This window comes from Penicillium rubens, assembly GCF_028828025.1.
Source record: "Penicillium rubens strain IBT 27055 chromosome Unknown utg000001l_segment0_segment0, whole genome shotgun sequence".
Classification (NCBI taxonomy): Eukaryota; Fungi; Ascomycota; class Eurotiomycetes; order Eurotiales; family Aspergillaceae; genus Penicillium; species Penicillium rubens.
In genome coordinates, this window is record NW_026890599.1 from 3,438,029 (window position 1) to 3,450,216 (window position 12,188).

The 12,188-nt window shown below is 51.0% G+C and overlaps 5 protein-coding genes across 5 annotated transcripts; 3 read left to right on the forward strand and 2 right to left on the reverse strand.

Annotated features, from left to right (window-relative positions):
- Positions 1 to 307: 307 nt before the first annotated feature.
- On the reverse strand, positions 308 to 1,090 carry N7525_001349 (uncharacterized protein; the record flags this gene model as incomplete). Its single annotated transcript, XM_061211858.1, has 1 exon — positions 308 to 1,090. One exon carries the CDS (start codon positions 1,088 to 1,090, stop codon positions 308 to 310), a length of 783 nt encoding a protein of 260 aa, XP_061071084.1.
- A 1,404-nt stretch (positions 1,091 to 2,494) lies between these two features.
- Positions 2,495 to 2,824, forward strand: N7525_001350 (uncharacterized protein; the record flags this gene model as incomplete). Its single annotated transcript, XM_061211859.1, has 1 exon — positions 2,495 to 2,824. One exon carries the CDS (start codon positions 2,495 to 2,497, stop codon positions 2,822 to 2,824), a length of 330 nt encoding a protein of 109 aa, XP_061071085.1.
- Positions 2,825 to 3,186: 362 nt separating this feature from the next.
- N7525_001351 (annexin) lies at positions 3,187 to 4,648 on the forward strand (the record flags this gene model as incomplete). The annotated part of the gene is made up of 2 exons (XM_002558002.1): positions 3,187 to 3,205; positions 3,264 to 4,648. 2 exons carry the CDS (start codon positions 3,187 to 3,189, stop codon positions 4,646 to 4,648), a joined length of 1,404 nt encoding a protein of 467 aa, XP_002558048.1.
- A 469-nt stretch (positions 4,649 to 5,117) lies between these two features.
- On the forward strand, positions 5,118 to 6,796 carry N7525_001352 (cytochrome P450; the record flags this gene model as incomplete). The annotated part of the gene is made up of 5 exons (XM_002558001.2): positions 5,118 to 5,168; positions 5,216 to 6,004; positions 6,051 to 6,365; positions 6,422 to 6,588; positions 6,646 to 6,796. 5 exons carry the CDS (start codon positions 5,118 to 5,120, stop codon positions 6,794 to 6,796), a joined length of 1,473 nt encoding a protein of 490 aa, XP_002558047.2.
- A 511-nt stretch (positions 6,797 to 7,307) lies between these two features.
- N7525_001353 (uncharacterized protein) lies at positions 7,308 to 11,867 on the reverse strand (the record flags this gene model as incomplete). The annotated part of the gene is made up of 1 exon (XM_002558000.1): positions 7,308 to 11,867. The coding sequence occupies one exon, from the start codon at positions 11,865 to 11,867 to the stop codon at positions 7,308 to 7,310; it is 4,560 nt and encodes a 1,519-aa protein (XP_002558046.1).
- Between the last annotated feature and the right edge of the window lie 321 nt (positions 11,868 to 12,188).

Consider the following 12,188-nt stretch of genomic DNA (forward strand, 5'->3'; position numbering starts at 1 on the left):
AGTCATTTCCCATTCCATTCGAATCTATTCCCAACCATGGGGCGCAGTGGGAAATGATGTAGTGAAAAGTGCGAAGAAGGCCGCATAGATTGACGTCCATTGTCTAGACAGTTCGGGGAACGCGTCCCAATAGAAATTACAGCAAATTAGATGTCCATAGATATAAAGAGACATAACTCGGCAGCAGGATTAGCAGTTCTTCTCAGTATATGCTTGACATGAATCCATTTTCTGCGCCATTTGCTCTTTCACCTTATGGTGGTGGTGCTTTTCCCCCCTAATGGACTTGATTAGAATTCTGATTAATTTAACTGTTATGGCTCCCATTAATAATCTCCTGTGGCCACAGAAGCCAATCACGGTATTTGGGATCCAATACAGAATACATTTGTGTCATGAGGCGCGAGCTTAGACCTTCCATCCACCACATCCACTCGACCTGACGAACAGACGCGCACCAATGAGCAAAGATAATGAGTGCAATTGGCGCTTCCTGGCGCAAGAGGTCTAAATATTCATCAGAGACATCAATCAGCCACCGGAAGACATCTGCAGTCTCGAGTCTCCGCATAATAACAGGCCTTATAGCTAGACCCAATGTTCGAGCTAGTTCATCTACAGCCTCCTGATAGATAGCCCGAAGTGACGGGTCAGCTGCGCACTCCCTCCATATCATTTGCTGCAACTCCCAAACATGCGGCTTGCCTTGCTCAAGGGCCTGCGGCGAGCGATAAGCAGCAGCAAGGTAAGATCCATTCGTGAAGATCGGTGCCAGTCTCCCGGTACAAAGGTCCTCGCCGCCGGTACGTATAACAGTCTTTGTCCCTCGGAAGAGACGGGCCCATTCCGATAGATTGCCGCGCTCAAAGAGGACCAGGAAATCGCCTTCTTCCGATGGCTTGGCGCAGGAGAACATGCATGTTAGGGAGGAGAAAATGAAAAGCGCTGCAGAATTTTCTGGTGCGAGAGGTGAGACGAGCGGGATCATCTCTCTCACGGCGGTGCTGTGGTGCATTTGTGCGTGAGCAAGACAGGCTACGCGTCGAGATTCATCGGCGCGAGCTAGATGTAGGGCGGAAAATGCTAGCATGGTGCGCAATACTGGGGGCGTTGCAAAGCCGATGCGAGGTGCTTCATTGCACCAGACTGTCTGTACAGCGGGGCCTCGCGATAGTGTGTAGCAGGTTGAGGTTGTCCAATGGTGCAGCAGTTCCAGGTCAAAAACTGCCAGTGTGGAAGGGAATGGTCCTAATGAGGACAGACTTGGTAAGGCTTGTGGGATTTGTACTGGGGCATGAAATGTTTGAAATGTTCCAGATACAGTGCTTTCTGGGGCAGGCAGTGACACAGGTGACTCTGATAGATCCGCTTGTGGTGTGGAAAGTACAGTTGGGGCACTAGCAAAGGAACAAACCACCCCGTGCTTTTCACAGTTCCGGCAATGTGGCTGGCTCTCGTCGCACTAATATAGAGCTATAAGCTGGGCCTCAACAGAAACTGGTGCATCGCTCACCTTGACTTTCCGCTTTTTGCATTGTAAGCACCCGGATCGCGATTTCCGGTGTGAACGGCGGCCTGGAGGAAACGTGGCCATTTCAACCAGCAAGTACCGTGAAACTATAGATCCTGAGAGGTATCTAATATCAATTGCACCATTGAGATGGAATCTAGGACCTTATTCTGCCGATTTTATGCCATCTCAGATGCTAAGGGGCTGCGCTAGCCGAATACAGTTAGCGTTATCAATTCTGGTGGGGGCAGAAGCATAGACCTCACGATCTTGGGGATTGAAAGAAGCATAATCTAGGCTATATATAATCTAAAATAGATTAATCTGGCTTCAAAGACCCATATCTAGATTGTAATAAGCATACATGTTCAGCATGAACCGAAACAATGTTCAGGAATTCATCTAAACTATATCTTTGCGTAGATTTATATTCATCACGCTTTAACCGGCCATATCCCTACAAGGAACTAGATTTTTGAAGCTCCAGTTTTCGAGTCAATCAAGCCTTCAGAATCTACCTAGGTAGATAACGTCGATGTAGATAATCATGCCGTTCCAGCTCGGTGGATTGTCGCTTGTGACTTTCTTAACTTTTATATTCAGGACCATCGGCCGGATAGGGTGGTCGAAGCCCTATCCCTTACGTAGCCCCGCATCTCTGGTATGCGCTGCACCTTGCATATGCACCAAGTTTTGTGCTGTCTGCGCCTCGATAAGACGAACCGCCATCCATAACATGGAGGCCGAGCACTGCTCTCCACTTGCCCGCATATATGACATCGGATGCACTGCACGGTATCCCACCTTGGGACTCTGAAATCTGACCGCTCTTCCTTGCCCAGTCTCTTTAAATGATCGAATGGCCACCTATATTCGTAGCATCAATTCCAATACCAGGGAATTTCTGGCAAGATCTCCCCACAGTGAGCACCTAGTACACTTCCATGTTCATAGGTAGCGCATACTGATCCACTTATGAAATAGATGCCCCAAGGAACTGGAACCCTGACAAGTGACAAAGGACGAGTTCTTGGTCAATTTGAAGTCGAAGGCGCTCAGTATATTTTCGTGGGCAACCTGACTAGCTTTGGGCAGTCTTTCTCTGTTCCCAATGCCGATGTTACCTATGATTCAGCCGACCAGTTACGCAAAGAAGCTGAAGAATTCGAAGAGTTGCCCATAGAAAAGGACCAGATTGAAATCAAGCTCAAGAATGGGGTTGCGATCACGGGCGGGTTTGATATGCCATTCAGCGATGGCGAGGTGAAGAAAGGGACCATTGTGGGTGGTGGAGGGAAATGGTTGAAGTTGTGATGATGAAATCGGGACCTTTGGGACGTGTGGCAGGTCTGGTTGAAATAAGCCAAGGGATATTGAAGTCAAGTTGGCGATCCTATCCATTTTGTAAACACCGGTGGGGTTGAAAGGCAGTCTATTGAACTTGGCAAGGCAACAACGCAATATTCTTTAATTATACGAGGAGAGCCATGGATACGAAAATTAAAAGCCCACTCTCTCGTATCGAAGAGAAAATCACCTTGGAAGCCGCAAGGCTGTGAACGGCCCCCAACAGCCCCCACCTCGCTGCGCCACACTGGAGCCGCGCAGGGACATATAAACAGCCCGCGTCAGCCCGGACATTCTTGGTCTGCATACTTACACACAGTCTACATATTATGTCTTATCAACCTAACCGTGAGCGCATCTCAAATAGTGCATTTCGAGCCTTGGCGCGAGCTAACTTAGTCAATAGAACCTCCGTACGGAGGGTACGCACCCCAGTACGGCCAGCAAGGCCCTCCTTCAGGACCTCCGCCCCAGGGCTATCAACAGCCTTATGGTGCCCCTCCGCAGGGCCAATACCCGCCTCAGCAAGGCCAGTACCCCCCTCCGCAGGGTCAATATCCCCCTCCGCAAGGCCAATATCCCCCGCCTCAACAGGGCCACTATCCCCCACCCCAGCAAGGCCAGTACGGTGCCCCTCCTGCGCAGGGCGGTCCTTACGGCGCGACACCTCCTCAACCCCATGGATACCATGCTCCGCCCGCGCAACCTCCATACGGCCAGCAGCCGCATGGCTATGCCCCTCCAGGCCAACCGCCTGCGGGTGGTCCCGGGTACCCCGCTCCAGGCCAACCACCCGTCGGGTACGGCGCACCACCACCTGGAGGCGCCTTTCCGCCACAGGGCCCTCCGGCACAACCGTCTCTCGGCTATGTTCCTGGCCAAGTAGCGCCAGGTGACTTCCGCCCCCAAGCAGATGCGCTTCGCAAAGCGATGAAGGGATTCGGCACGGATGAGAAGGCCCTGATTGCGGTTCTGTCGCAACTCGATCCGCTCCAGATGGCTGCTGTCCGCGATGTATATTCCAAGCAACTCGGCCGCGATCTATACAAGGATGTCAAGTCCGAGACCGGCGGGGAGTTCCGCGACGGCCTACTTGCCGTGATAGAAGGACCGCTCATGCATGATGTCGAGAGCTTGCACTCGGCAATCGATGGCGTTGGTACAAAGGAGTGGCTACTCAACGAGGTCCTGCTCGGCCGATCCAATGCCGATATCAACGCTATCCGCACCGCCTACGAAATGAGACACAGGCGTTCGCTTGCTAAAGACGTCGAAGGCGACCTCTCCTTCAAGACGTCTACTCTTTTCAACATTGTCCTTCATGCTGCTCGCCACGAAGAGTCTACCCCTATCAACCCGCAGACCATCGATACAGACATTCGCTCCCTGCAAGGAAAGAACGTCACTGATGTGTGCGCAATCTTTGCCAAGGCGTCCAATGCCGAGCTCCGGGCTATTAGCCAGACTTTCGAGTCACGCTACCATATCCCCCTCGAGAAGCATATTGAGAAGGAATTCTCAGGCCACATGGAAGATGCCCTGCTCCTGATGCTCCGCTCGGCTACGGATCCTGCCATGCGTGATGCTATTCTCCTCGAGGAATCCATGAGCGGCATGGGCACCAAGGACGAGCGTCTTATTGTCCGTGTTGTCCGAGCCCACTGGGATCGCAACCACAAGGAGATGGTCAAGCGCGCTTACAAGCACAAGTTCGGGAAGAACTTGATTGACCGGGTGCGCAGCGAAACTTCTAGTGATTACCAGCGGCTGATGGTTGCTCTTCTTGAGTAGAAGGCTTCTTTCTTTCCTTTTCCTTTTCCTTTTTCTTTTATTCTGTTTCTGTACAAATATGACCGTTGGGTAACTCTTGTACATGGGTGGTTACGTTTGATTCGAGATACCATGATAATGAGGAATGTGAGTTACGCAAGACAGATAGTGCTGAGTGCAACAGTAAGAGAAGCCAATAGGATTATTTTCTGCTTTCCCCATGCCATAGTCCTACGGGGGTCGTATTCGTATCTCTTGTGGCCCGCGGGCGCCCCATTGGATTACATGATCGAGCTCGGGTTCGGGTTCGGGTTCGGGTTGGAACGGGAGCCCCTAATCCCATTGGCACTGACACTGTAACAGAGATATCATTATCCATGGTCAACAAGACCTACCTCGGTCCGGGTCAAGACATGCACATATAAGAACCCAAGTGAACTTACCGGACTGCCTCTGAAATACTCTTCTTGCGAGCGAATATTGACACAGAATGGGACTTATTTTCAACGTGCAACATGCGCTGGTAACAGGTCTTTTTACGGTACATCACGCGATGCCTTTTGCAATTTACTTTCCTAACGCACTCAGGTCGTATTATATATTGCCTCCAAGGTGATCTACAATGTGTTCTTTCACCCCTTAAGCCGGTTTCCGGGACCATTAGAACACAAGATATCACGACTGGCATACGTCTACCGGTCTGCTCGCGGAACCCTTCCATTTGACATGCTAGAAATGCATAAGCGATACGGCAATATTGTCCGTATTGCGCCGGACGAACTGGCCTTCTCTCACCCAGACGCCTGGCAAGATATTACGGGCCACCAGAAAGGGAAACCCGAATTCTCAAAGGCAAACTGGTTCTACCGTCCGGTCGACGGCGAACCGTCACATGTAGTCAACGAAAGCAGAGAGCAACATGGGCGCCTCCGCCGACAATTGGCCCACGGCTTTTCTGAAAAGGCAATGCGAGAACAGGAGCCGATGATTCGGGCCTATGTTGATATGTTGCTTGACCGACTACATGAGTTTTGCGAGTCTGGTAATCCGGTTGTACTTTCAGATTGGTATAACTATACCACTTTCGATATTATTGGGGACCTGGCGTTTGGTGAGCCATTTGGCTGTCTTCAGGGATCAAATCTTGACGATTGGATTAAGGGGATTTTCGACGCTGGTCGGGTTGGAATTATTTTGCAAGCTCTCTCGTTCTATCCGCTCGTGAAGCGGATGCTGTTATCAATGGTGCCTGCGTCGATGAAAGAGGCTCATGAGAAACATAAGAAACTCACTAAACAGAAGATGGTGCGTCGGATGGAAAAGGAGGAGGGTCGACCCGACCTGATGGAAGGACTACTGAGAAAGAGGGAGGAACTGGTGAGTTTTCAACTATACGCTAAGAATGACAATTGACCTTTGCTAGAATCTGAGTATTGATGAACTCATTGCAAATGCTGAAATTCTCATTATTGGTGGCTCTGAGACCACAGCCTCATTATTGAGTGGAGCTACATACCTCCTCCTCACGAATCCGACTGCCTACGAGAAGTTGAAAGAGGAAGTGCGTACTGTGTTTCAAAGCCAGGAGGAGATCAACCTGATCTCTGTTAACAAGTTGCCCTACATGCTTGCATGTCTCGACGAGGCAATGCGCATGTACCCGCCGATTGCAAACGGTCTTCCTCGTGTGTGTCCTGAGGGCGGTGCGAATATCTTGGGGGAATATGTTCCGGCAGAGGTGAGTCTCATTGATGTGAATTCTACATATTCGTCCCTGCTGACGGTGTTTTGAAGACTTTTGTTTCCATCCACCAATGGGCACTTTATCGGCGCGAAGAGTATTTCAGGGACCCCGACACATATCACCCAGAGAGATTCCTGGGTGATCCGTCATTTGCAGATGATCGTCGAGAGGTATTGCAACCATTCCATACTGGACCGAGAAATTGCCTTGGAAGAAAGTAAGTCATGACCTAGATCACCACAGGAAGTAGCCAGCGATACTAATGTTGCTTCAGTCTTGCATATAGCGAAATGCGTCTAATCCTTGCCTTGATTATCTTCAACTTTGACATGGAGATTGCCGATGAAGCCCGTGGTTGGATCAATCAGAGGAACTTCCTGATGTGGGAAAAGGGGCCGTTGAAGGTCCATTTAACGCGGGTATAAGCTTGTTATGAGATCAAATGGACACCCGAGGTATATCGGACGTCCAACACTCATGCTCTCCATATATCTATTCTGCACAACAAGAATGGGTCTTCCTTGCGTCACAGTAGTATCTACGCGTCTTATAACCGCCGATATCAGCAGGGGTTCTAATTAAAGTAATTGATTATCCATATTAAGTCCTGCTTGTACAATGGAAATCCCACACAACACACATCTTCTTCTATGGCACATATCAGTCATAGCATCATGCACGCCATATCGAACAAAAGATGAAAATAAAAACAAGTAGAAGCAAAGCAAATGCAAGCCTTGAGCGTAAGCCACAAAGCCCATGTCTTCCAAACGCTCAAAAACAATCAGACTTCATAAAGGCATATATATGGGTATTTTTCCATGCAGCGTATAGTATCAATCAATCATGGATCTCATCAAGGAAGCAGAGAATAAAACAAGAAACGCAAAATGCAAAATGAAGATGGAAAACAAATTATATCGTGATTTCGTTCCATTACACACTCGCCGTGCGTCGCGGAACCTCACTAGGCTTCTGGGCGTATGCAATGAGCATGCGGAACCCGGTACCGCGCTTCTGACACTCGCGGAGTACCTTCCGGTCATTCCAAATACTGGGATCAGTATTTCCGGTCGAGAAAACAGGATCCTCGTAGCATTTCGAATACCACCAGCGTCCGACGCGGGCAACGATCTTGGCAATTGACTCGTCGTTTGCCGGAGAAGGGGAAGGATCGGAGAGCAAATCGCCGAGAGAGATATTCGCGTCATTAGAGGGGGATTTAGAGGCAGTTGTCGTGCTTTGGCTACCACCTGCAGTTGTGACAGATATGGTAGGTAGCGAGAATGCAGTGGAAGGGGTGGCTGTTGAAATGGAGTGGGCCGATGAGCTCGAGTCGGAGGATCGGAGGACCATGCCTGCGACTGGGATTCGAACCATGCAGCGACGGAGACTGTCGAAGCCATGGGCACCGAGCTCGCGTTGGACGCTGTCGCTGGCTGGTTTCAGGCTGAGAGTGGAATCCGAGAGACAGGTCGTTTCTTTGAGCTGACGGATGGCTCTACGTGTGTGGGGTCCCATGTTGACCATGTCGCGGTCTAGGAGGCTCATTTCTAGATATCCTCCAGTGCGGAGAACACGTTTGCATTCTTGGATGATGTTGCCTTGGACGGTCTCGGAGCAGACGGCGGGGAATCGTAGTACCACGACTGTGAAGTAGTCCTTTGGGAAGGGGAGGGGGTTGCCCAGTCCTGCGTGATACACAGTGTGGTGGTTGGTAGGCGGCTGCCATGCAGCGGGGTGGGGAGGTGCCGCGGATACAGGACGTCCACCCAGGCTGTATACCTCGGCATCGGGATATGTCAAGGAACAGTAGAAAGACCAGTCGTCATTTCCCAGTCCATCGATCACAAGAATTCGGCCTTGTCCTCCGGCCTTGACGTGATTATGCGCCGGGCTGAAAAGAACTCGACCGAAAGATAACCACCGACTAGTCATGAGCGAAGCGGAACGCATATTAGTCCGTGTCACTGCGTCCCACTCACGCTCCGAAGACGCGGCTTCTTGTTCCCGGTGGACTTTTAGTCGAGGCGAAGGAACAGCAGCGAGCGAGTTGAGAAACGTCGACTGCTGTTCACGGCGCTGATCTGTTGAAGAAGGCTGCTCGGTAGGGTGGGCATCCGGCTGGGTCTTCTCCTCATTTGAGCCTCTATGCCCAGCAGCAAGATCACTATAAGACGGTTGAGACGAAGGAGCGGTAGACGCTCGCAAGGCAGAGACAATCTGAGAACGGCGAAGATGAACAGAGCTGCCGCTCGAGCGGACTGAGTTGCCACCAGGTACTGACTGAGTATTATTGGCATTATTCAACTCATCCTGAAGAGCCCTACTCGCCATCGTTGCAAGTTCAAATCTGTCCTCTTCTTCGGTCTTTTCCGTCTCCTCAGGCTTTGGTTCATCTGGCGACAGGACGTGGTCAATAAGATCATCGTACTCATTCCACACCTCGTCCTCAGTTGGCGGGGAACCTGGAATCGGGGGTACAGCTGTAACGGCAGCCAGAGCCCCAGAGCTATCCGACGAGGTTGAGCCTTTCTTCGGCGGAAATTGAAGGAACTCATAGTTTAAGAATGGTCCGGCAAGAAACTCCAAAGCGCTAGTCTCTTCGGAAGCGCTAAAAGTCGGATTGAACCCATGACCCCAGTCAAAAGATTCGCTTGGACCAATCCCCAGATTCAATGGAACTGGAACGTTGGTGACAGGTGGAGATTCGTATGAGCTTTCTGTCGTTGGAATCGTGAGGGAAGGCGATTCGGCAACACTGAACGGACGCGAGAAAGACTGCATGGCGGGATGATGATATCTGTCGCGCCGCGAAACTACCCGTGGGATGCGACCGACGGAGGCCAAGCGCGGGCGTTGTTCAGGTGATATCTCGAGCTCCGAGGCCATAAGGTTGCGGTTGAACATGGCTGTCCTCGGCGATGGGCGATCATCATTTTCAAACTTACCATGCATCTTTGGCGGAGATGGCAACAGGATTGAGGGCTTTCTTTTTCTGATGCTCAAACCTCTTGGGATTTCCACGGGGTGGAAAATAGTTTCCTCCTCTGTTGGTGGCGAGTCCTCGATGTTCTTGATGATCTCGTCGAGCTCGTCGGAATCAGCGTCCACCATGGCGTAGTGGGCTACGGGCCGAGTGTTTAGGACCGGGGAGATCGCCGCATGAAGTTTTGCGGTTTGGGATGAAGTCGTTGGAGGAACTGAGCTCTTCTGTTCGTTGGCGCGGTTCTTCTGGAAGAAGTTCCACATGGATGTTTTTCCTTTCTTGGCTTGTTCCTTCTCATCCTTCTCAGCCCGCTCAGGCTTGGTGGTCTTTTCGGGGGACCTTTGAGCACACTTCGGTTGGTGTGAGGCGGCAGTGCTTGGCTCATGGCTAGGGAGGGACGTATTTGTGATAGCAGCCTGGGGGTTCGCAAACATGCCGTGTCTCTTGCCTCTTGGGACGGGCATGCGTGACTTCGATGCATTTGGACGATCACTCGCGTTGGATTGGTGCTCAGGGCTCTTGCTTTCTATCGGCTTGATGCCATTGGAATAGCTTGGCGTAATAGTCTCACCGAATGTCGCCGTTGAAGTTGCGAGGGATTCTGTAGACTGGCCAGTCGAGTATGATAGCAGAGATTGCTGAGGCAAGTTCGAAGTCGCCGCAACGCTCACACTGCTAAAACTCTGCTCGCTTTGTGTTCGCGACAACGATGCACCGTCTAGTCCACCGCCATTGATAATGACAGGTTCCAGTCGGCTCATTAGAAAATCATCAATGTCCAGCTCCGGGCGACTGGATTGGCTTCCTTTGCTAGCACCACTCCGTGTCGTGCTTGTTGATCTGGTTCTCGTCCCGCTGCTACTACTACCGCTTGCTTTGCGGCCGCGCTGTCCGTATTTTCCATAGCCCTCATGGCCTGTTCCTGCGACTGGACCCTTGCGAGTGGCTCGAGATTGCTCAGTTAAGTTCTCTGGCATATCTGGCTTTGACCTCTTTGTGAACAGGCCAAACCGTTTTTGTGTTGGTACTTGCTTTGGGTCAGGTTTCTCTTTGGAGGTCTCCTTGGTCGATGCCCGAGTTGTCCTTTTGGACAATTGGGGAGATCCCCCATCGCGCGAAGGGACTTTAGAGATGCTTCTTGATTGCAGTGAATCAGTTGATACAGCGTGGGACCGATTTGGAGTTGGACGTGACTGTTGGGTCGCTAGTGTCTTTTCTATCGACTCGCGCCTCGTGTGGCCCGTTGTTCTAATATATCGTAGATTGCTTTGGACAATCGGGGATGTTTCAAGCTCTAAGCGATGCGTTCCATCTCTGCTCGGTCGTGGTGGACTTTGTGGTGTCTCCGTATTCCGTGAGGGGGAATATGCCATAACCCTTTGCGAGTCAAATAAACGCCTCTCGGCTTCCTCCACTTCCTTCCGAGCCTGCTCAACGTCGATGTCCGAAGACTTTGGAGGGCTGAAGTTGACAGAGGACTTTCTCGGTGGCGGACTGCAAGGTGGGCCTCGGGGTACTGTAGAGGGAGATTTAGACGATGGCACCCTCTGGTCATTGACGGTTGTCACTGAGCTTGAGGCAGGAGATTTTGTAGGAAGTACCCGCTTTTGAGTCTTCAGCTCCGGCCTTTCTTGCTGAGGGCTTGCATATGCGAGTGGAGGAGAGAAGACAGGCAATCTCGTTTGAGACGGGCTCGGTTGTCTCAGGCGGCCAATCTTTGTAATACCGGGAGAATATGATGATAATGATGTCGGGGTAGACCCGCGACTCCAAATACTCGGAGACTCAGAGTATCTTGTCGAGGGGCTAGTTGCCGATAAGAAGGGGGCCGGAGGCGCAGGCAAGTTTTGCGTATCAACTGTGGTTCGAAGGCTTGCCAGTTCCTCCGGACCGTTGAAGCTAGACTTCGCCGAGTTAACCGCCACATTACTGTCATTCTTGTGGTTAGGTCTGTAAAAGGAAGCCGATTGCCCTAAAAGTGATGATGACGAATTTCCGTGTCCTGAGGCATTGTTCATAACGAGAGAGTGAGGCTCTTGCGGAATAACAAGGCTAAGCTTGTCAGAGTGCAATTGCTCCACATGTTTCCCTATTGTCGGTGCCCTCCTTCGAAGAACATTCCGTGTTCGTTTTGGCGGGGGCAATTGTTGTCCAGCAACGAAAGGCGAGGGTGAGGGCTTGCTAATCACCGGGGCCGAGACCGATGAGGGAATTGGCTGGGTGGAACTATGAGAAGAAGCAGATACTGGCGTAGTTGGAGAGGTTGCGCTACCAATACTGGGGCGCGGAAGCATGGACAGACAATTCCCACGACTGGTAGATCGCTTGATAGCCGATGGCGCTGATACTGGGCCAGTCACTTCGGCATCTGAGAATGACGAGGTTCTGCTCCTAGGGGTGTGGTCGACTGGTCTCGCAATTTGGGATCGCGAAGGTCGGCCATAAACATTGGTACGCGATAAGTTTGAAGAAGCATCGTGCATGTGATGACCAGAACTGTACGACATGGCGTACAGAGTGAAGTTCCCGGTTCCAATCCAGGGACAAGTGATTGATCTGCGGGTATATGTACTTCGTTATAGTAACCATCACGTCGTTAGGGTATATAGCTGTCTGACTTGATCAGCTCTTTGGTCCAACTTCATGTTCAATATGTCATCTCACGGCATCTGAGTCATGTCCAACGAAGATATCAATATTGATGGGCGCCTAGCGCTTCATTGGTGGGGGTATAGAATTAAGTAGAAAGTAGACGGAATTCGCACAAAAGGGTATCTCAAAGTCGCACTAAAAATTCAAGTGTCAATAGACATTGCAAGGATTAAGAA